We start from the raw sequence: 20,979 nt of genomic DNA, 5'->3' as shown, positions 1-20,979 counted from the left end.
TATAACCAAAATAGTTCGATTAATGGAAAAAATTAGCATAACTCAAAATAGTTCGATTAAAGTAAAAATTGTCGATAAACTACATTGATCAATTAACATAAAATATTTTAATTAACCAAAAATAAAATAATTCAATATAAATATTTCAGTTTTGAAGAACGAAATAAATAAGAGCTAATAATGCCTATATCTGAAACCTGTTAAATGTAAATAGTCAATAATATCCGCATTAGGCGTTGTCACACGTTTTATATGACACTCTAATAAACATTCATATCCCTACAAAATAAATATTAAAAAATTATTTAAATACCAAAACAAATAAACTAAACAAACAAATAAATAAATACTAAAAATACAAAATAATATTAATTAATTTACCTCATCGTTTTGCCTCAAATAATCAAATACGTGACTTCGATCATGTCTTAATAAACCCGCCGCCAAAATATAACAATTTAGATGATAAGAAATCGATGGTTATGATGATGAAATCCATATTTATAGGCCTTCTTATACCCGGAGAAACACGATTTTACATATCTCGCATCCTGCAAGACGCGATTTGTAATATCCCAATTTTAAGGACTACAAATATATTTTTTTAAAAGTTAAGTTTTGGGTTTGTAAATTAGTAGTTTAGCCCAAGACAATTATTTTAGTGGGTTTTAGATTTTTGATATACAGTTTGCATAAAAGCCTATTAAAGGATAAAGTTCGGTATATTATTCGGATAACTGGATCGAATAGAAAGTTTTTAAAAATTTAAATGAATGTATATTTGGGTTGGAAAAATTATAGGATATTTTTAAACAGTTAAATTTAAGCTGGATCGGTGGAATTTGGTGAGAATTGCACTATAAAGTGAGATAATGCAATTTAGTGACTAAAATGAAATTTTAGAAAATTGGAGCTCAAAAAAGAAAAATTGAGAGATGAGAATTTTACAACTATTTAATAATATTAAAATGAAGATAAAAGGATAGCATGGTGGTAAAAATTAGGATTCATGAAGGGTAATTTTAACTTTTGGGCTAAAATAATTTTTTAATTCATTTTAAATTGGGTTTTTAAAAGAGCTATTTTGTGGGAAATTTCAAGAAGTTCAGTTCATCTTCTCCATTCTTCCGTGACTCCACAGCCAACGGTGAGTAAGTTTTTATTTTTCATTTTTGATCCATTTTAGTGAGAATTTGGACTAAAGTATGAATAGGAAAATGTTCTACACTTAATTCTCTGCAAATTGGTATATGTATTTCATTGTTTCATGCTTAAATGGTGAAGTGGGTATTTATGGTGATTGAAGGGGAAGTTTAATTTCAATGAAATAAGGTTAGTTTTTAAAACTAGGAGGGTTGTGGAATCATATTCAAGCATTAAAATGGATGGAAAACCAATAGAAAATCATATAGGAGCATTCAACCATCAGAAAAATCATGTGAATGCTTTGGTTATCGGTTAACAATATAATTAAATTCTATTCTCTTTTTTAAAATAATCTTGGTGATTAGCATGTAATATATATTCATAATATTTATTAATCAATGGCAACACATACACACCCTATAAATCTATAAATGTAATTATCCAAACCAAAAACTTAAAATAAACCACATTCCATAAACCAAACTATTCAATGAATTCAATAAATATAACTCTTTAGTTACATATGGGGATGGGTATCGAATCAGATCTGACGGGTTTCGACTCGATCTGAATTGATAAGGTTGTTTTTTTAAAAAAATTCAAGTTCAGATAGGGTCGAGTCGGGTTTTAAGAGAGGGATAATCTGGTTTGGGTCGGGTAATACATTAAAAATATATGACCCGACTTGATCCGATAAATATTATTTAATATATTTACAAAAATACCACTATATATATCAAGGTTTCTCCTTCCATTAATATTTGATTAAGTTTTTCTTCCTTCCATTAATGTTTCAAAAGTAAGACTTAATCATGAATGTTATCAGTTTATAACAAATTGATCACTCAATCTTTATCGAGTAATAGAACACCGATATGATATTGTTTACTTAAATATAATTGTATCAATATAGACTAGCAACAGATTGAGTTGAACTTGAATTGAATAATTTGAACTCATTCGTAGGCTTTTGCTTGTGACGTACAATTATGTGTTTAACCTGAATAATTCTATATATATTGTGTATTTTTAATATATTGTAGACTGAAATGAGATAAGAAAAGTAGGTGAATACGAAACTTGTTGATGGAAACAAATGGTTAATGACAGCTATAAACGATTTTTTTTTAATTTGAAGGAAGAGTTATAGTCAGTGGTTAGATGATCGTTGGTTGGTGTCAAAGTTTTTTTAATCTCTACAAGGAGATAGATAAGAGATAAATGAAGGGGAGGTGGTATCATTCCTTCTCTCGATCTTAGTTGAGAGGTTTTTATAATGATTCTTAGTGATGATATTAGATATAAAGTCATAATAATTACTTATAGGTTGACAGACTAAGTGAATATCATTAGCTAACAATAACTTTGGTAGGTTATGTAAGTTTGTCAAATGTCATGTCAAGAAATTATGACTTTTTGAGGAGTGTTAGGTGTTTGAAGTTCTTTTTTCGAATGCCTTAAAGTAATGGTGCGGAGATAATATACAAAGGTCATTTGACAGAAGTGTAATATTTGTCTCTCTTTTTAGTTGAGGAGTGTAATATTTGACAGAAATATAAATTTGTCAAATGTCATGTCGAGAGATTATGACTCTTCGAGAAGTGTTATTGTGTTATGTATCTAGTACTTATAATTTTAGTCATATGAATTTTATTGATTTTGATTAGAATTATATTTTAATAAAATCTAAAAATAAAAATATTTTATAAGTTGAAGATTAAAGCAAATAAAATCGTATATTCTATACGTTATCAATAAAATTTATTTTTCCATAAATAATTTTAATATATCACAATATTTATTAATGAATATTTAAATAAACAATTGTAATTAGAGTGAGGGAAAAAAGGGAGGGGGGAACTCCACCATATACAAATAACTGTACTGTCTAGAAATTGTGTAATACAGAATTAAACTTGACAGGATAAGATTAGAGTAGATTAAGATATCCCACCAAAACAACCAAACACTCCTAGAGAATTACCTGAGCGGCGGCAAAGCCTTATTAAATCTGCAAACACCGAAGCAGAGACCAAAAGAGAAATCAAAGTAAGCAGAAAGGAGAACAGAAGCTGAGGCTAACCCAAGTAGTTTATTGTTTGGTTTAGGGGCAAAATGGGAAACGAAGCAAAAACCACCAACACCGCCACCAACGGAGGAGGAGGATTCCGGGCGAGAATGGAGCACTACATATACAGCGGTGAAAAGAAGCACGTTATGGCTGGCATCGCCATCATCGCCGTCGTTTTTGGTGCCCCGTGGTTTCTCATGAATCGAGGTTCATTTTTCTCTCCCCTTAATTATTTTTATTTCAGCTTTGGTTTCACCTTTTGGGTTTTGAATGAATCACTGAATTATATATATTTGCAACCTTGAGACGATTTTATGATTACTGTAGACTTGATACACGGAAGCAAAGTTGATATATACCATAATTGGCTTCTGTTTCTTGTTTGCTTTCCCCTCTTTCCTTTATTGGGTTTACACAATAGCTAGCAGTCGATTATGAAATTCTTGGTGGGTAAAATTTCATGTTTTATGCTTTTCAGATGCATATGTATAGTTCTATTGAATCTGAACTAATTTATATATAGCGTATGCATTTCATTCTCACTATTTATATAGTAAATAGAATCCAAATCGAATCTTCAACTTAATGTTCTCAAACATGGTATTATGGAATCAGTCAAATTGGTGAGCATTTGTTTGATGTTGTTCACTGGAGTTTATATTTATACACAACTCGTGCTTGGAAAAAAAGTTAATGAAAAGAAAATGTGACTAAAATGTAATTGCATCGAAGTTAGGGTTGTTGAGGAACCATATTAAAGCTAAATTCTCACTTTTTTTTAACTCATTTCCTTTAGCAGCAGACTATCAGTCAAATATTTATGATTCCAATGGTTCTTTTACAAGTTTTAAAGTTCATTTTTTATTAAATTTAGAAAGAATGTGCTAGTTTATGTTGACATGGGTCAAGAAACACATTTCAAAATAGCAGTTGTCTTGATGGCTGTGGGTGCTGGTTTATAAGTACACCTTTCCTAGGATGTTGACATCATAAGAAAATTGAGCAATTTTGCAGGCAGTCAACAAGGCAAATTTTATTCAAGGAATTCGGATTAGTTTTTTTTCTCAATTCCGTTGGTGCAAACCTTAAAAAAAATCAGCTAGGGATTGTATACGCCCTAGGTATTCTTGTTTGTCAATTCTTGTTCATACCTTAGAACTTGAAGCTTTTGTGTTGAATAGGCTAAGTGTTTTCTGAAGGGTAAAATTTTTTAGGTTGCCATGACTTGTGGAGAGTATAGATTTCTTCTTCTTCTTTTTTTTCTTTAATAGATTATTTGAGTTTTGGATCAGCTTACAGATAATCTCTAGTTCTTAGGAGCTCTGTATCACTAGTTCTTTGGAGCTGCATTGCTCTAACTCTTTTATTTGTGTTCAAGCACCCATGTCGACATGTACTTGGACATGGATATAGAGACGTGACTCTCAAAGGACCCTTCAAATACATGGAAATTCTTGTAAAAGAAACAGAAAGAAAAGTTGAGCATACCTGTGACGGACACATACTTGTATTTTACACACACAGAGAGATCAAGTAACAAAGCTTTGGAGATAGTTTTTACTTTTAAAAAGAAACCCTCTACTTTGTAGGTCTCTCACTTTTAATCATATAGTAGATGTTGTTATTCTCAGGTGTCTTTGGACTTTGGTGCTGCTTGGAGAATAATTTTGTTATCTTTGAGGAATAAGTTGATAATGTTTCACATCTCTTGTGATGTTCTTGGTTTATCTCATTACTAATTTATTTGGTAGACTATTCATTATCAATTGTTTTGGGTCTGAACACACACTAAAAACTTGTCTTCAATTTATGATAAATGTCTTATTTAATGAAAAATGTTATATGTCATCTATTTACCATATCTTCCGGTGCCATAAATTTCACTTTTCCTTCCATGCTTATGACTCGCTATATAAAAGTTTAAAATTTCTAAACTTGAGCAAGAAAGAGTGCGGGATTCCATGGTTGATGACTACTCTAAATTTAAACCTTTTAAGGGCTTGTTTAGCATTGCCATTAGAAAAAGCATAAAGCTTAGGTTGGAGAAAATGTTTTGAAAAGTGTGGTGAAAGTTTGTTGTTTAAAAACTTGTAAGTATTTGATATTTGCTCTGAAATTGAAATGTCAAAAAAGTATGTTTAAAATAATAGAACTTTAGATATTTGAGGATAACAAAGTCACAAGCATCGCTTGTTTAGTATTTTTGTTTGGCATGGTTTTAACAGGAGAAGCCCAAATGTTTATTCGTTTAGCAATTAACATTGCTTTTGCTGTGAAGAAGAGCTTTTCATCTCAAAAGTTGTGTCAAAAGCATTGCTAAACTGGTTCTAGATATTAAACTCATCAAGGGGGTTCATATTGAAATGTTTTTGATAGATAACTGTAGGAAAGTTATGCGAGGATAACAAATTTACCCAACTTCCTAGATGTCATGTTGCATTCTTAGTGTTTAATCCTCTAGCTGCTTGTGAATATTTGCGGCTGCTTGTGACATTTTCTTAGAGATTCTTTGTTAATACATTGATCTCTTGAACTGATCGAACAAATGCTTGATTTTCCCTGCAGGAGCAAAGCATCAGTCACACCAAGATTACATGGAAAAAGCTGACAAAGCACGGAGTCAACGACTTTCTTCTTCAAAATAAGTCAAGTTCTTCGATCCTTCAGCAACTTTTTGAGAGTCGGAATGGAAGCTCATAACTTCATGGTAATGTCCTGTACACAGTCGAAAACCTTGAATGCTGAAAAAAAAGGAAAAGGAAAAAATAATAATATACTTGGTAGATGATGTTTGAAAAAAAGGGAAGTAATAGAGTGATCTGACCACTTTCAAGGTTGACATTTGTTTCGTATTTGTGATAATTTTGCTTAGAAATGAGAATGTTTGTTTGACCAAATCCGCTTTATTGAGGAATAAATTATCAATCTAACTTAAGATGATTTAGCTTTATGTTATTAAGTATACTTTGTTCTTTTTTTCTTTCTTTTTTAATGCAATAACTAGACTTTGTTGATCCTTCTTCTCCCTTAAACCGTTAGGATTTTGAACGTTTAAACATGTTAAATTGCATGTGCTTTTGTATGTGGCACCGGTAAAAATACCAATCGAGTTAAACTCATTTATACTTAAGCTTTCTTATTTAACAAATTATTATTTATCTTGTCACGTTTGGTATTTTACTTTAATGGGTTATGATGTATTGGAGTTTCAATTTCAACATATTAATATGGGTTATGATATGCGCCATTCGAGTTTAATATATTTATTCAATTGCTCTGTTGGTTTAGACGACATTAATTCCATATGCTCTTCACCGTGTGTTTATTTGAAAAGAAAGATGATGCGGGATATATTTTGATAGTTTTTCAGTTAAAATCCTCTCTGTTTATCGATATACTAATTCAAGAGATTGTTTCACGCAAGTTGATTTCTAGATCTCACGACTTTGGACCATCAAGCAGAGTTCCAAGTAATCAGTCAAAACAAATAACATTTTTTGGTTTTTTACTTGAAGCATCAGAGCTCGTCACCTCGCATATTCCCTGATAAAGGACCAATATGAGACCCCCTCAAGTGTCCAAAGAGGACGATATCGGATGCCTGTAGGAAATGAGAATACCCAGTCAGCTGAAGGTGATAAGTCCCGTGTTCTAACACCAGATCTAATCATGCTTGACATGGTTCACTTCCTCCAACTTCAACTACGTATGGTACATTTGCAGTGAAAGATGATCATGCATTTGTAACAAAAGAATGGACTCCAAAATGAGAGCTTTCTGCTTTGGTTTTCTCGAGTTTCCATATACATTTCAGGGTACAAAAAACAATGATGCCAAAATTACTGCTCTCTTCTTCATGGTTTTCTTTTTCTTTCTCATAGGGGCATCAGTCTTCTGTATTTGAAGAACCATATAAATGCACAAAATATGATGATCCTAGAAACCCCAGTAATTATGAGGACCCACTTAAATGCACCAGGGTCATTAAACATTGGTATCATAAAGTTCATACCAAATACTCCTGCTATAATCCCAAATATAGCAACAACAAAGGTCGCAGTTGTCAGCAGCAGTTCGAATTGGATCAGCTGGTTTCAAACATTATCCTGCAACCCAAAGTTTGTCCTTAGATATATACAAAAAATCCAATGCTTTTTTTGGCAATTTGTCACAATCCAAACATATCACCGGAGTACCAGAAATCATAACATCAAGAAATATGAGAGAAAGAAGGCTGACTAGTGTTTTAGAATATAGTTGGATTCTACGCCCTGCAATCATGTTTTCAAGGTTATAAATAGAGAGTGACGCAGGATTTTAGGATTTTATGTGGGTGAACTTATAAAATTTTAGGAGGATACAAACTTATAAAATTATAGGGGATGAAAACCAATTATCAATAGAAAATACAAAGAAAATATTAATAATTTGAAATTTTCAGTGACTGCCCTCAAACACCCCCCTTCGATTCATCCCTGATTATAAACCTGGCAAAGATGCGATTTTTTTCATCCTATTAATGTTTCCATTCTAAGAAATTTTCAAGAAATGAGCTAAGATAATCGGAAAATTAAAATATCAATTGGAACCATTTGGATTCAGGGTGCCAGTTGGGTAGCTGTAACCACAAAGCCACTGTGAATCCAAACAGAGCATTCAGGGTCGTGGAAAATAATACTTCAGTAACAATTTTTCTATCAATGAATTAAAATAGCATACCAGCTGAACGTTGATGAAATACTCTGTGTCATCAATGTATTCTTTCAACTGAAACAAGAAGAAAATAGTATTATCTCCGCCCAAGAAATGGGGAGATGAAAAGGATATAAACCACAATAAATGCTTTACATACCGAAGTCAACTTATTTAGGGTGCTGTCAATGAGACCGAAGTATGCTTCCAGTAACATCTCAAGCTCTTCAATATTCTCTATAGTGCTCTCTGAACTCCTCATGCTCCCATGGCGGCTCCTTGCTACGCTGAGGCTTCTCTCCAGCCTGCGAAATTCGGATGTTTGATCGATTGTATTGTTAAAAAAATATATATTTTTTATTTTGATAAAACTCAGTATCATTCTAAAAGTATGAAGCAGGTCATCTAAGCCGAGCCGAGCTGCTTTCCACCCTTCACAGAAAATTAAGAAGGCGGGAAAATCTACGTGTGCGCCAGCGAAAGTTCAACCACATCCGACCCTATTACTATTCGCGTTCTGAGGACGCCTGATTAAGCCACGTGTTCAGATACCTTAGGTTTTTTTAATAAGAAAACCCCATGATTTTATACTACAACGATGTTGCGCCAAGGCCCAATGACATGTCGCTTCTCAATTGGAGATTTGAGAGTGAGTTCATCAAATGGGCAAGTGCATGGGAATGTAGGCCCCACATAAGGCACGTGGCGAGTACAAAGAATACACGTTGAATAGTATTTGACTTGCTAGTTAAAAAGTTTGATTCATTGCTCGTTAAATTTATTAAAATTTTATTCGATTCGTGTTTATTAAAAAAATTTATTACTCAACCCGTAACTCATTAAACTCATTAAATTTGTTGTTCGTCTCTTGTTCGTTAAGCTCACCAAATTTTTATTTTATTTTATTTTTTAACTTAATAATACTATATAGAACTTTGGGAATTGTTTACAATTGAATGTCGATATGTATATGCAGGCTTTTTTTACGAGGGCAAAACCAATAAAGAAGATTGAAGTCACTGATCAGCACAGGTAATTCCTTTGCTTTTACTTTTCTATTTGTTCTTTTCGAAAATGGACCTTGAATAATCACCTAATTTTTTCTTCAATGAACTGCATTTTAAAAAAAAAATTGTTTTGCATTCAAATTCACTTTTTCAATGCTATCTAACAAAAACAAAAATCTAAATGCGGCGGGTTAAAGGAGAATTTCAGTAGTGGCTTGATTGAATCCTGGTGATTAAAACTAAGAGTGTGTTGGCTGCTAATTGTATTTCATTAAAAGTGGCTTGAGCTCTTTTTGTTTCCTTTTGATTGTTTGGTGAATGCTTGGACTATATGTCAGCTTGTTCATATCTTTTTGCCTTGACATTTTGTTTTTTGCCAAAAATATTTGACACTCTAGTCAACGAGCTGTTACAACTGCATTCTGGTGCAACATCCTTGTGTTTTCTCTCAAGTTTGGGGACTGGTTAACAACCTCTAGCCATGTTATGTTGGCTGAAATGGTTCATTCGCTTGCAGATTTTTCTAATCAGGTAGTTAAATCACTCCTTTTTGTTTTCCCCATTAATCTCTTACTCTCTTGATACTAGTTTGTTGCTTTGTAACTAAATAACACATACATGCTACACCAGGTAGTTCAGAATTCTAGTAATTAACTGGTTCCTGTTCTGAGGAAGAGTAGAAACTTGTGAAATTTATATTTTTTTAAAAATTTAAATAACACATATCTTCTTTCCTTTAAGGTGGGTGACTTCTTTTTCATAATTCCAATGTTTTAATTTGACGCATACATGCTACACCAGGGAATTATTTGTAAACACGATGCAAGTTCATATATTTTAAGGATAGGCTGAAACCTCTGCCTTTTTCTCAGATATAGCTATTCCAAGGAACGATTTGTTTGGTCCTTGATATCTGCTGTTGGTATATTCTGTCTTGGTTCCGGCACTACAATTGTTCATGGAGTTCAAAACCTATGGATAGCATATGTATTTGACTATTTTTCCCCATTTATTTATATATATTATATACTCTCTGCTTCTATAGTTTTTCCCTCATTCTTATTTTTTCAAGCTCTCGAAAAATGATATCATATTTGACTTTCTGTTTTCTTCAGCCCCCAGATAATATTGAGTATGCTGCTTTGGTCATATGTGGTTCATTTATTATTGAAGGTAAAATTGTAGCATTATGGTTGTAGGCTATCATGAGTCCGCAAAAGTGCATTTGCTTAATCTATTCCTCCTCAGATTTCCCTCTTTAAACTATCATATCTTCCTTTCAGGTGCTTCTCTTGTTGTTGCCATACAAGCTGTCAAGAAAGGAGCAGCAGCAGAGGGAATGAAAGTGAAGGACTATGTCTGGCGCGGCCATGATCCTACATCTGTTGCAGTCATGACAGAGGTAATTCACAATACCTTTTTGCATTTTTGGTTGTTAAAGAATTGAACTTGTTAAATGCAAACTTGGGATTTGGGAAATTTGGAACATCATTAAAGAGTTGGGGAGAATTTAAAATATTCAGTTGCTGTAGAAATAAGATCGTAGATGATATGATTTCTTGACATAATATTTTAGTTTTATCTTATTTTCGTTGTAGAGTGCATGTACTTGAAACAATGAAACTGCTAAAGCTATGGATAGGTCTATCGATTTATTGAAGAGACAAGCCTAATTTTAATCGGTTTACCATTAACTAATTTAAGCATTCAATTTCACATGTTTGTCCCTTAAGCGTTGCAAATGTAAAAAAAAAAGAAAAAGAAGAAAGAATAAGAAAAAGAGGAAAAGAAGGAAGCACTAGCACTAAGCTTCAGTTATGTTGCACATCTTCTTACCCAGGGGTAAGCATTCCCTAGTGCAGCCATATTTTCAGTATTGAGCCATACGGCGGTATTTGTGGGATTTATGGAGTATTTTGTTATGTTTTAGGATCAGAAATAGAAGAATTTTAGGGATTTCAGAAATAGAGAGATTTTAGGTACAGAAAACGTTCTTCATTCATAAGATGAAAAATCCTTAAAGGATTGGTACAAGTTATATATCTACAGTACCAGCTGTCCAAACAGAATCTAAAACAAAATAACCACCTATGCTGACTCACCATTCCCTCTTTTATCACCAGCCTCTTCTAACAGACTCAAGCCCCATCTTAAAGGCCCAACAGTAATTAAAAGAGAATTAACCTATAGACCCATTAACCCCTCATATGCCTCAGCCGACTCTTCTAATTTCTTCAATTCCCAATTCTTCAGGTATCTCGATCCCTAGCCTTCCAGAGAAATCCCTAATTTCCTTCGAGTCTCCCCCAATTTCTGCTGTTTCTTCCCAACTCTTCCCTTCGCGATTTCCCCCAAATCAACACTATCAAACCCTAACCTTCCTGTCATCATAACAATACCCCCTTCTCCAGATGATTCTTGTCCCCAAGGATCGAACTGAGGAAATTGTTGTCTTAAAACTGTATAATCTTCCCAAGTTGCCTCTGTCTCTCCCATATTCGTCCACTGAATGAGCAGTTGAATGACTGCTCGATTCTGTCTTGTAATCACTCGTTGATCCAAAACAAGGGCTGGGTAAATCTTCAATTGTCCATCCGGCGCGACCTCTGGAGGATCGATCGAGATAAGTCCTTTGTTCCCTACTTTCTTTTTAAGTAAACTCACGTGAAAAACTGGATGGATCTTCGAATTTGCTGGCAACTCTAGTTTATAAGCAACTTGACCAATTTTGTTTTGTATCTTGTAGGGTCCAAAATAACGAGCAGCAAGCTTCAAATTTCTTCTGAGGGCCAGTGATGTTTGTCTATATGGTTGAAGCTTCAGGTAAATTTCATCTCCAATTTGAAACTCCCTGTCTGTTCTATGCTTGTCACTCATCTGCTTCATTCTGTTAGAAGCTTTAAGTAATTGCTCTCGTAGTAGTAAATTTAACTGTTCCCTGTGTTGCATGACATATTTCACTGCTTCCACCCTAGATTTTGTTGTCCATGTCACATTAGGGGCTTTATACCCATATAAAGCTTCAAATGGTGTCATCTGTAGAGCAGAGTGGTAGTTAGTATTGTACCACCACTCAGCCTGAGCTAACCATTTGGACCAAGTCTTTGGTTTCAAGAAACACATACACCTCAAATACTGCTCCAAGCACTGATTCAACCTCTCTGTCTGGCCATCTGTCTCAGGATGATAGGCAGTACTAAATAATGTAGTTGACCCCAATTGCTTCATTAATTCTTTCCAAAACAGACTAGTAAAAGACTTGTCCCTATCAGAAATAGCCACCTTAGGAGGACCATGTAATTTGTAAACCTGGTCAAGATAAACTCTAGCAACCTCCACTACTGTATAGGGATGAGATAGTGGCATAAAATGAGCATATTTAGTGAATTTATCAATCACCACTAAAATGCAATTATACTTTGTTGAAGGTGGCAATCCTTCAATGAAGTCCATTGTAATCATTTCCCAAGCATTGTTTGGGACTGCAATAGGCTGTAACAACCCTGGCTTAGAAATATGTTCTATTTTAGTCCTCTGACAAATATCACACTGCTGTATATGCTCCTGAACTTGAATTTTCATCCTTGGTCAGAAAAAATAAGACTTAATTTTTTGATAAGTAGCTTGAATTCCTGAGTGACCTCCTTGTGGTGAATCATGCAAAGCCACAATTATATTCTGCCTCAAATTCCCTTTGCTGCCCACATAAATCCTATTTTTGAAATACAAGACTCCCTTCAGTAATTTCCAGTCCTGTAATTGATCTGGATTAATAACCAGAATAGGTTTATTTTCTTGAGCTAGAGCATCTTCTTCATAACTCTTTTCAATATCTTGTATCCAAGTAGGAGTTATAAAAGTAACTCTCATTTGATCAAATTCACCAGAATCCATTTGTTGTCTAGAGAGTGCATCTGCAGCTTTATTAGACTTACCCTTCCTGTACTGAATAATATAATCCAACCCCAATAACTTTGTAAGCCCTTTCCTCTGAATAGTTGTAGTTAACTTCTGATCAAGTAAATGTTTCAAGGACTCATGATCTGTTTTAATGACAAAAGAACCACTCTCTAGATAATGCCTCCAATGTGAAACTGCCATCAAAATGGCCAAATACTCCTTCTCATAAATGGATAGATCTGCATGCTTAGGACCCAAAGCTTTACTCAAATAGGCTATAGGTCTTCCTGCTTGAGAAAGAATAGCCACAATCCCTTTAGAACTCGCATCGGTTTCCAAAAATAATTTCTGTTCAAAATTAGGCAAAGCTAAAACTGGAGCATTACACATAACTTCCTTTAACCTTTCAAAGGATGTAATAGCTTCTTGAGACCAATAAAACCCATCCTTTTTCAGCATATTTGTTAAAGGCTTACTCAGTTCCCCATATCCTCTGATGAATTTTCTGTAGTATCCAGTTAAACCCAAAAATCCTCTTAAAGCTTTCAGATTTTTAGGCAAAGGCCACTGCTGCATGGCTTTAATTTTTGTAGGATCTGTAGCCACCCCATCAGCTGATATTAAATGCCCTAGATATTCCACTTGCTGCTGTCCAAAGAAGCACTTACTTCTTTTAGCATATAACTTGTTTTCCAACAGTACCTCCAACACTGTTCTTAGATGCTGTTTATGCTCTGCCAAGCTAGGACTGTAAACCAAGATATCATCAAAAAATACAAGAACAAATTTCCTTAGATATGCTCCAAACAAATCATTCATTAAAGCCTGAAAAGTAGCTGGAGCATTAGTAAGACCAAATGGCATTACTTTAAACTCATAGTGTCCTTGATGAGTCCTAAAAGCAGTCTTGTAAATATCTTCCTCCTTGATTCTAATTTGCCAATATCCTGACCTCAAATCAATTTTTGAGAAGAAAGCAGCCCCATTCAATTCATCTAACAAATCCTCCACTATAGGAATAGGAAACTTATTTTTAACTGTAGCAGAATTAAGTTTCCTATAATCCACACAAAATCTCCAAGTTCTATCTTTCTTTTTAATAAGTAAACATGGAGAAGCAAAAGGACTTTTACTCACCTGAATAATAGAAGAGGACAGCATTTCAGTAATCTGTTTCTCAACTTCAGCCTTATGATGATGAGCAAATCTATAAGGTCTAAGGTTTACTGGTTGTGTTCCCTGTTTAAGGACAATTGCATGATCATGTTGTCTACTAGGAGGCATTCCTCTTGGTTCTTCAAAAACTTCTTTAAACTCTTCTAGTAGGTCTTCTAGTGGTAAAGGAATTTCACTGCCTTCTACTTCAGCACTTAACAAATAAATCTCTCCATTCAATTCAGTGTCCTTTTCTGCTAACTTCTGTAATTTGTCACATGTGATAGATCTGATTAGTGGTAGCTTCTGAGACCCTTTAATAACTACAGCTTCTCCATTCTTCTCAAAACTGATAGTTTTAGTTTTAAAATCCATCATTATAGGGCTGAATTCTTCCATCCAATCCACCCCCAAAACCATATCACTACCTCCCAAAGCTAATACTCTGAAGTCATGCTGAAAATCATAGCCTTGCATCTTCCAGCTCACCTTATTACTCCTAGCAGTACTGAACAGCTTCTCCCCATTAGCTACTGTGATGACTAATGGTTGGGTATATACTAATTCAACCCCTTCCTTGGCCCATTTAGGAGTTACAAAACTATGGGTGCTGCCACTATCAATTAGCACATTAATAGGTTTTCCTCTGATAAAACCTTGGATTCTCAGGATAGTATGCCCCACATTCCCTGTAATAGCATTAATAGAAATTTCCAGAGTCTCTTTAGCTTGATCTTCCCCCTCTCTAATCTCTCCTTCTACTAATTCTTGTTCAGCAGAATCAATAGGTTCCTCTTCCTCCATATAGTTGAGCTGTCTCACTTTGTATTGATGTCCGGGAGCAAATTTTTCCCCACATTTAAAACACAAGTTATTGGCTCTTCTGTAATCCAATAAACTCTGTTTGTTACTAGTATTAGGAGGAGTTGTCTTAGGCAAAAACCCCTTATTCCCACTGCTCTGTTGAATATTTGAGGGATTATAAGAAAAAATTTTGTTAGCCACTTTATACTTCTTCCCTTCAATCTCATTAGCCAATTCATAAAGTTTTGCTTGCCTGTAAGCTTCAGATAACTTCTTTGGCTCTAACACCTTCACCTTGTGCTTTAATTCTTCCTTGAGACCACTAATGAAGCTGGACACAAAATAAGCCTCCTCCAGATGCATTTTCTGTTGCAGTAAATAGGGTTTTAGCTCTTCAATTTTTTTTTGATATTCCTCCACACTCCCCTTCTGCATCAACTTATTGAATTCTTCAATAATATCATAATAGTTTCTGTCCCCAAATCTGTGACACAAATCAGCCTCAAATTCCTGCCAAGTAACTCTATATTTCTGCAATATATAACCATCAAACCAGGTTTCAGCCTTCCCTACTAAGTACATAGCAGCTAATTCCAGTTTTTGCTCCTCTGGAATTCCAAACAAATTAAAGAACTTCTGACATTTCCTAATTCAGCCCCTGGAGTTGTTACCATCAAACATTGGTAACTCCAATTTGGGTCTCTGTAACACAGCATTTGTATTCCCAAAAGGGTTTTTACAGTAGCTTCTATTATCAACATGTTCATCTCCTTCCCCCTTAGTCTCACTAGAACTACCCATCCTATTTTCTTCTTGCAACTTTGGATTAACAGTTTGATGACCAGTAAACCCCACAGGTTTAGAAGCTAATATCCCAAGTTCATTCGGTTGAAAAGTATATTTCTCATGCTCGTTAAGAACCGTAATCAAACAGGATTGTTTACCTCCATTTTTGTCCTGTTTCTCAACTGCTGTTGGTTGGTTCTTCACTGACTGAGGTGAATCCTTCTCCTCAGCTGCTTGATTGACCAGCTGCAGGATTATCTGTAAATACCCCCTGTTCTCAGTCATTCCTTCTTCTAGTGTTTGAATCCTTCCTTCCAACTCAGCTTTCTGCTCAGTTCACCACGACGGTAAAGATTCCTCTTTCACCTCCATGGTCTGTTCTGGTACCTCACTGGTTCCAATCTTCTGCATCTTCCTTGTCTTTCCCAGCTTGAACTACTTGATTTTGGATCACAAAACCAGCTTTGATTACCAATTTGTTATGTTTTAGGATCAGAAATAGAAGAATTTTAGGGATTTCAGAAATAGAGAGATTTTAGGTACAGAAAACGTTCTTCATTCATAAGATGAAAAATCCTTAAAGGATTGGTACAGGTTATATATCTACAGTACCAGCTGTCCAAACAGAATCTAAAACAAAATAACCATCTATGTTGACTCACCATTCCCTCTTTTATCACCAGCCTCTTCTAACAGACTCAAGCCCCATCTTAAAGGCCCAACAGTAATTAAAAGAGAATTAACCTATAGACCCATTAACCCCTCATATGCCTCAGCCGACTCTTCTAATTTCTTCAATTCCCAATTCTTCAGGTATCTCGATCCCTAGCCTTCCAGAGAAATCCCTAATTTCCTTCGAGTCTCCCCCAATTTCTGCTGTTTCTTCCCAACTCTTCCCTTCGCGATTTCCCCCAAATCAACACTATCAAACCCTAACCTTCCTGTCATCATAACATATTTGCAGTTGAGCTGGTTGAATAATTTTATTGGAGTTTTCCCTGTCATTATTGTGATTTTACAGTTTGCGTTTCCCTTTGGAAGATGACATATTTTACTAGTCATCAAATACAGTCTGCAGAAAGTTTACAACTGGTTCTCCAATAAAGCAAATTAAATGGCTTGACAGCTTATCTTGTTTATTCTCAAACCGATGGGTCAGAGTTTATAGACATAGGTGTTCATGACATAGTAAATTTAACAAGCATCCCTAAAAGAGAAGAACTATTTGTAATTTCCTTTTCCTCTTGCTCCATTCTATGTAACAGGCAGCTAAACTAGTGAACTGTAGAGGCATGTAAATTACATAAAAGACTAATTAAATTTGCGTCTTCATAGGAAGAATTTTATAATTGCATATATCTTTATCTCCTTATGCTCTTCATTATTGCTCCCGTTTGGTATAATTGATCAGCTCCTGGTGTAATGAACTAATGATTGAGGAGTTGTTTCCCCTTTAAATTATTTAATAGGTTTGATTGGATTACTGTTTTGAAAGATCTAAAAGTAATACTTTCAACTGGATGTCTAAATTGGAAATATGTTTCTTAAATTGTTGACGTGCTTTACTGTTGTCTCCTGCCATCTTCTGCTCCGTTCTCTTTCTTCTGTGGACCTTAAGGGTGATGTTGAGTGTTGACTGAATTACCTCTTTGTTCTATATTTCCCCAATTCCCTTTTTCTGACTACTGCACCTATCTAGTCTGTGAATGTACCTTTATGCACAGTTTTTCTCCTCGTTCAATTTTTCTTCCTTAAAAAATTATAAGAATCATGATGACACCTGTGATTTTTCAAAACTACTGCAGTTTTTTTCCCCTCTACTTCACGTTGTATTATGTCAAGTTTTGCAGGATGGTGCTGCCGTAACTGTTCTTGCTATAGCTGCAGCATCATTGGTTGCAGTGAAGACAACTGGGAATGCCTTATATGATCCCCTAGGTTCCATTATAGTCGGCAACCTTATTGGAATGGTCTGTTATACTTCTTACACCTGAAAATTTTACATCTTTAACTGACTATCTGTAATAACTGCCTGATATAATGCAACCAAACTCTTTGAACTTGCAGGATGGTATTTGTTAGTTTCTCATAGTCAATAACTAATGTTTGTCTTAACCAGAAGCTTGGAGTTTTTTGAATTAAAGACATAATCACAGCTTCTTTGTCATTTTATCCTTTTTAAGGTGATATTCCAATTAGACTTGGGCATTTTTGTGCTCTTATGGGTTACTGAGAAAACATACTATGTTGTCTTTAGGAAATGAAAAGGGTGGATAAAACCAATAATTTAGGCAAGTCACCAAGTCTTCTCTGGCGAGGTGATATGCGGACTTGGTGACTTGCAGGATCTGATTTATGATTTATGTCATATCTGTCATATTTAGGTGCTATGAGCCTACGACAAAAATGCGTGGCATATATCCTTTATGAAACGGATGATTGGGTACTGTTCTGTACTTTGATGGCTTCAGCAACGTTGATTCTGGCCTGGATTTCTTAGCATTGCTAATGTGAATTCTTACATGAAATATTCAGAAACCTGGTTACGATTTAGGTTACTGAAACAAAGTTCCTGGGTGATTAATACACGAGGAAATATTCTTGTTTTGCCTTTCATTGGCTCGTACGTTCTCAACTTCGTTTTTAGATGTAGTTGTGTCAAACAATGTAGCTATAGCGTGGTAAATTTGGCAACTGAATCCCAACTGTTTATATTCATAATTTTAGCTGGTTCTTTTGGACTAAATGTAATATACAACGTCTGTTTGATGAAGGACCATCTTTCTGCCTTGTTTCTCTTTCCTTTTCTTTTTCTTTTTCAAGATGTCCGTTTTTTGTTTCCTGAGAATTAATTGTTGTCATATACTAGTTGTTGGGGATGGCATATAATATGGAATTATCATGGTGGAAAAAACTGAGTTGGTCTTTGCTTCTATGACTATGCTAGTTCATTTTGGATAGATTGGTTCTGCAATAGAAGACATTGTACATGTGTACATGCGAATGTGAGTTAAGGAGAAAGATGGAGGGAGGGGGGATTGTAGTTATAAGCGAGTTAGTAATCTTGAGGCTGTGTTTCTATAATATTATAATTTCAAGCATCTTTTGGATTGTGTTATATCTTATTGGAGCTTATCAATTTTGTAGGTCGCAATATTTCTCATCCAGCGCAACCGGCATGCCTTGATAGGGAGAGCAATTGATGACCATGATATTCAGAAGGTTCTCCATTTCTTGAAGAACGATCCGGTATATCTCTACTAGAATTATGTGGCAATCCTTCATTTGTAATCATTCTTGAAAAGTTGAAATTTCTGCAGGTTGTAGATGCTTTATATAATAGCCAGAGTGAGGTGATTGGACCGGTGAAATTAGTTTTCTTAATAATAATTATTTCTATTTCAATAGTTTTTCTTTGCAAATTTTCATCTCATCCAATACAGTATTTTAACTGGAAAGCAAGAGATACATTTTACTGGCTCTCTTCCAGTCAGTAACAGATCAATAATGCTATTGTGTTATGAATACTGATATGATGTTTTCTTGATGGAATTATGATGAAAATTGTACAGAGTCCATACTTTTGGATTTATGATCATCGGTAAATCTGGGAGTTTAGGTACTAGCATGGAATTTATGCTAATATCTGGTCTGCTAAAATAAACAATTGACATTTCTCTAGTTGAAACCTTCTTACATTTTATGTATTGCTATGACAACGTACTACAGATTTCAATGGAGTGGTGGTTGTGCAAAATTATCTCGAGAGAACAGGACGTGAAGAGTGGGCAAGACAGGTTAATATTTTGATCTCCCATTTCCTTTTTTGTCTTCAACACATTTGCATGTTCGGTATATTTTGCTGTTATCTATGTGTAACTAATAATTGCCGTGATTTTGTCCTTTTATCCTGCGTGCATAAACATTTTCTTTGATACAATCAATGATATATAATATATTCTAAAGCTGCACGAACCAACTTACCTCAGTGGTTAAAGATATCGTTGTTGTTCCTAGAAGTCACTGGTTCGAGTACCGGCGACTGTAGCAGGATGATTGAGAGTTCATTGTCAAATGGTTAAGAATATTTAGAACATATACTATTTGTAATCACCTTAGCTTAATCAAAAATATATGTATACTCTAGCTATAACATAGTTTCATAATTATCATTTAATTCAACATGCTGATAACTATTCTGTTCTATGGTTTAAAATTTTAATGTCTTATCATCACCAAAACATTGTTTGCTTGTATGTGCATTGTTTGCTATCGAGAACCTGCAACTTGGGCAATATATATTTGTATATATCAAGGACGAGCGTCCAACTGGTTTGATCTTTGGGTTTCTCACTAAATTAGGAAGCATGAAGCCAATTTTGGTATTTTATCATGTTTAATGTCCATGTTAACCAATCAAAATTTGGTCATGCACAGTTTCGAGATGCTGCAAAGGAGAAAGATGATTCTGCATTGCTAAAGATCATGTCAAATTATGGTATGCAAGTAGTGATTGTAATAAATTGAGCTGTAATGTGTATAACAAAAGAGTTCCTTTTTGCAGGTGAGGAAGAAGTCACAGCATTAGGAAGTGAAGTCGATCGACTCGAAAAGGAGATCCAAGAACTTGTTCCCGGCATTCGACATGTTGATATTGAAGCCCACAACTCCATAGACTTATCATCATCATGATTCCAAAATTCTTTTTCAAGCACTGTTTCTTCTTCTTCTTTTCTTATGTTCCTGTTCTGCTTATCTAATGGACAAGATAAAAAATGCAATTAACTAAAATTTCTGCTATATCATTCAATGATAAATTGCAAGCTGTGAATAGGGATATTTTAGTTTGAGGAGCAGTGCAATTCATAGAAAGATGATTTTATCTCTGGATCATGGCCTGCGTCAATGAAGGAATTTGGTAGCTTGTAGTTTGCAGCACGAAATGAATGGAATGTGGCAGGAATTTGTAATATCTGTAATTCTGTTGTACGTCAGTTTCATTTAAGGTTAATAGGGAATGTATGCAACTAAAAATGTGAAAAAAATATAATATTTTCAATTGAGAGCAATCTAAAATGTTAATTTTTTTTATAACATTTTCAGTTTAACTGAAAAAGTTATGAACCGACTTAAAATGTTACAAAGAATGTAATATTCTATGTTCAATCGAAAATGTTAAGAAAAAATTAACATTTTAGGTTGTACCCAACCGAAAAAGTTATACTTTTTATCACATTTTTTGTTCGTCTATTCCCTGTCGTTCCTTAGCTTTAAATTAGGTTGTCGTCCCTTAGGCTTTCCCATAATTTGGTACTTATTTATATAGTTTGCGAGACTGAAGTCATTGAGTGACCTTTGTGGTTAAAGGGGTATGTTCTCTTTTGTGGTTAAATAGCTACATTGTAGGGTGTGTGCGTT

At 34.5% G+C, this 20,979-nt stretch overlaps 1 protein-coding gene and 1 pseudogene across 1 annotated transcript; both read left to right on the top strand.

The window, feature by feature from the left end:
* Positions 1 to 3,110: 3,110 nt before the first annotated feature.
* Positions 3,111 to 5,955, top strand: LOC120195863. Its single transcript, XM_039197799.1, has 2 exons — positions 3,111 to 3,424; positions 5,783 to 5,955. The coding sequence occupies exons 1-2, from the start codon at positions 3,262 to 3,264 to the stop codon at positions 5,860 to 5,862; spliced, it is 243 nt and encodes an 80-aa protein (XP_039053730.1). The 5' UTR covers positions 3,111 to 3,261; the 3' UTR covers positions 5,863 to 5,955.
* A 2,552-nt stretch (positions 5,956 to 8,507) lies between these two features.
* On the top strand, positions 8,508 to 20,290 carry LOC120195926 (annotated as a pseudogene).
* The last annotated feature ends 689 nt before the right edge of the window (positions 20,291 to 20,979 follow it).

Source organism: Hibiscus syriacus, unplaced genomic scaffold (assembly GCF_006381635.1).
Source record: "Hibiscus syriacus cultivar Baekdansim isolate YM2019G1 unplaced genomic scaffold, ASM638163v2 tig00117021_pilon, whole genome shotgun sequence".
In the NCBI taxonomy this organism is placed as follows: domain Eukaryota; kingdom Viridiplantae; phylum Streptophyta; class Magnoliopsida; order Malvales; family Malvaceae; genus Hibiscus; species Hibiscus syriacus.
Note: the sequence above shows the minus strand (reverse complement) of the source record. Positions and strands in the feature narration are given on the sequence as shown.

Bases quoted from the DNA above. Each gene is read 5' to 3' on its own strand.
- LOC120195863 (XM_039197799.1), top strand. From the start codon at position 3,262: ATGGGAAACGAAGCAAAAACCACCAACACCGCCACCAACGGAGGAGGA. The intron at 3,425-5,782 runs GTTCATTTTTCT...TTTTCCCTGCAG, and splicing joins GTGGTTTCTCATGAATCGAG to GAGCAAAGCATCAGTCACAC.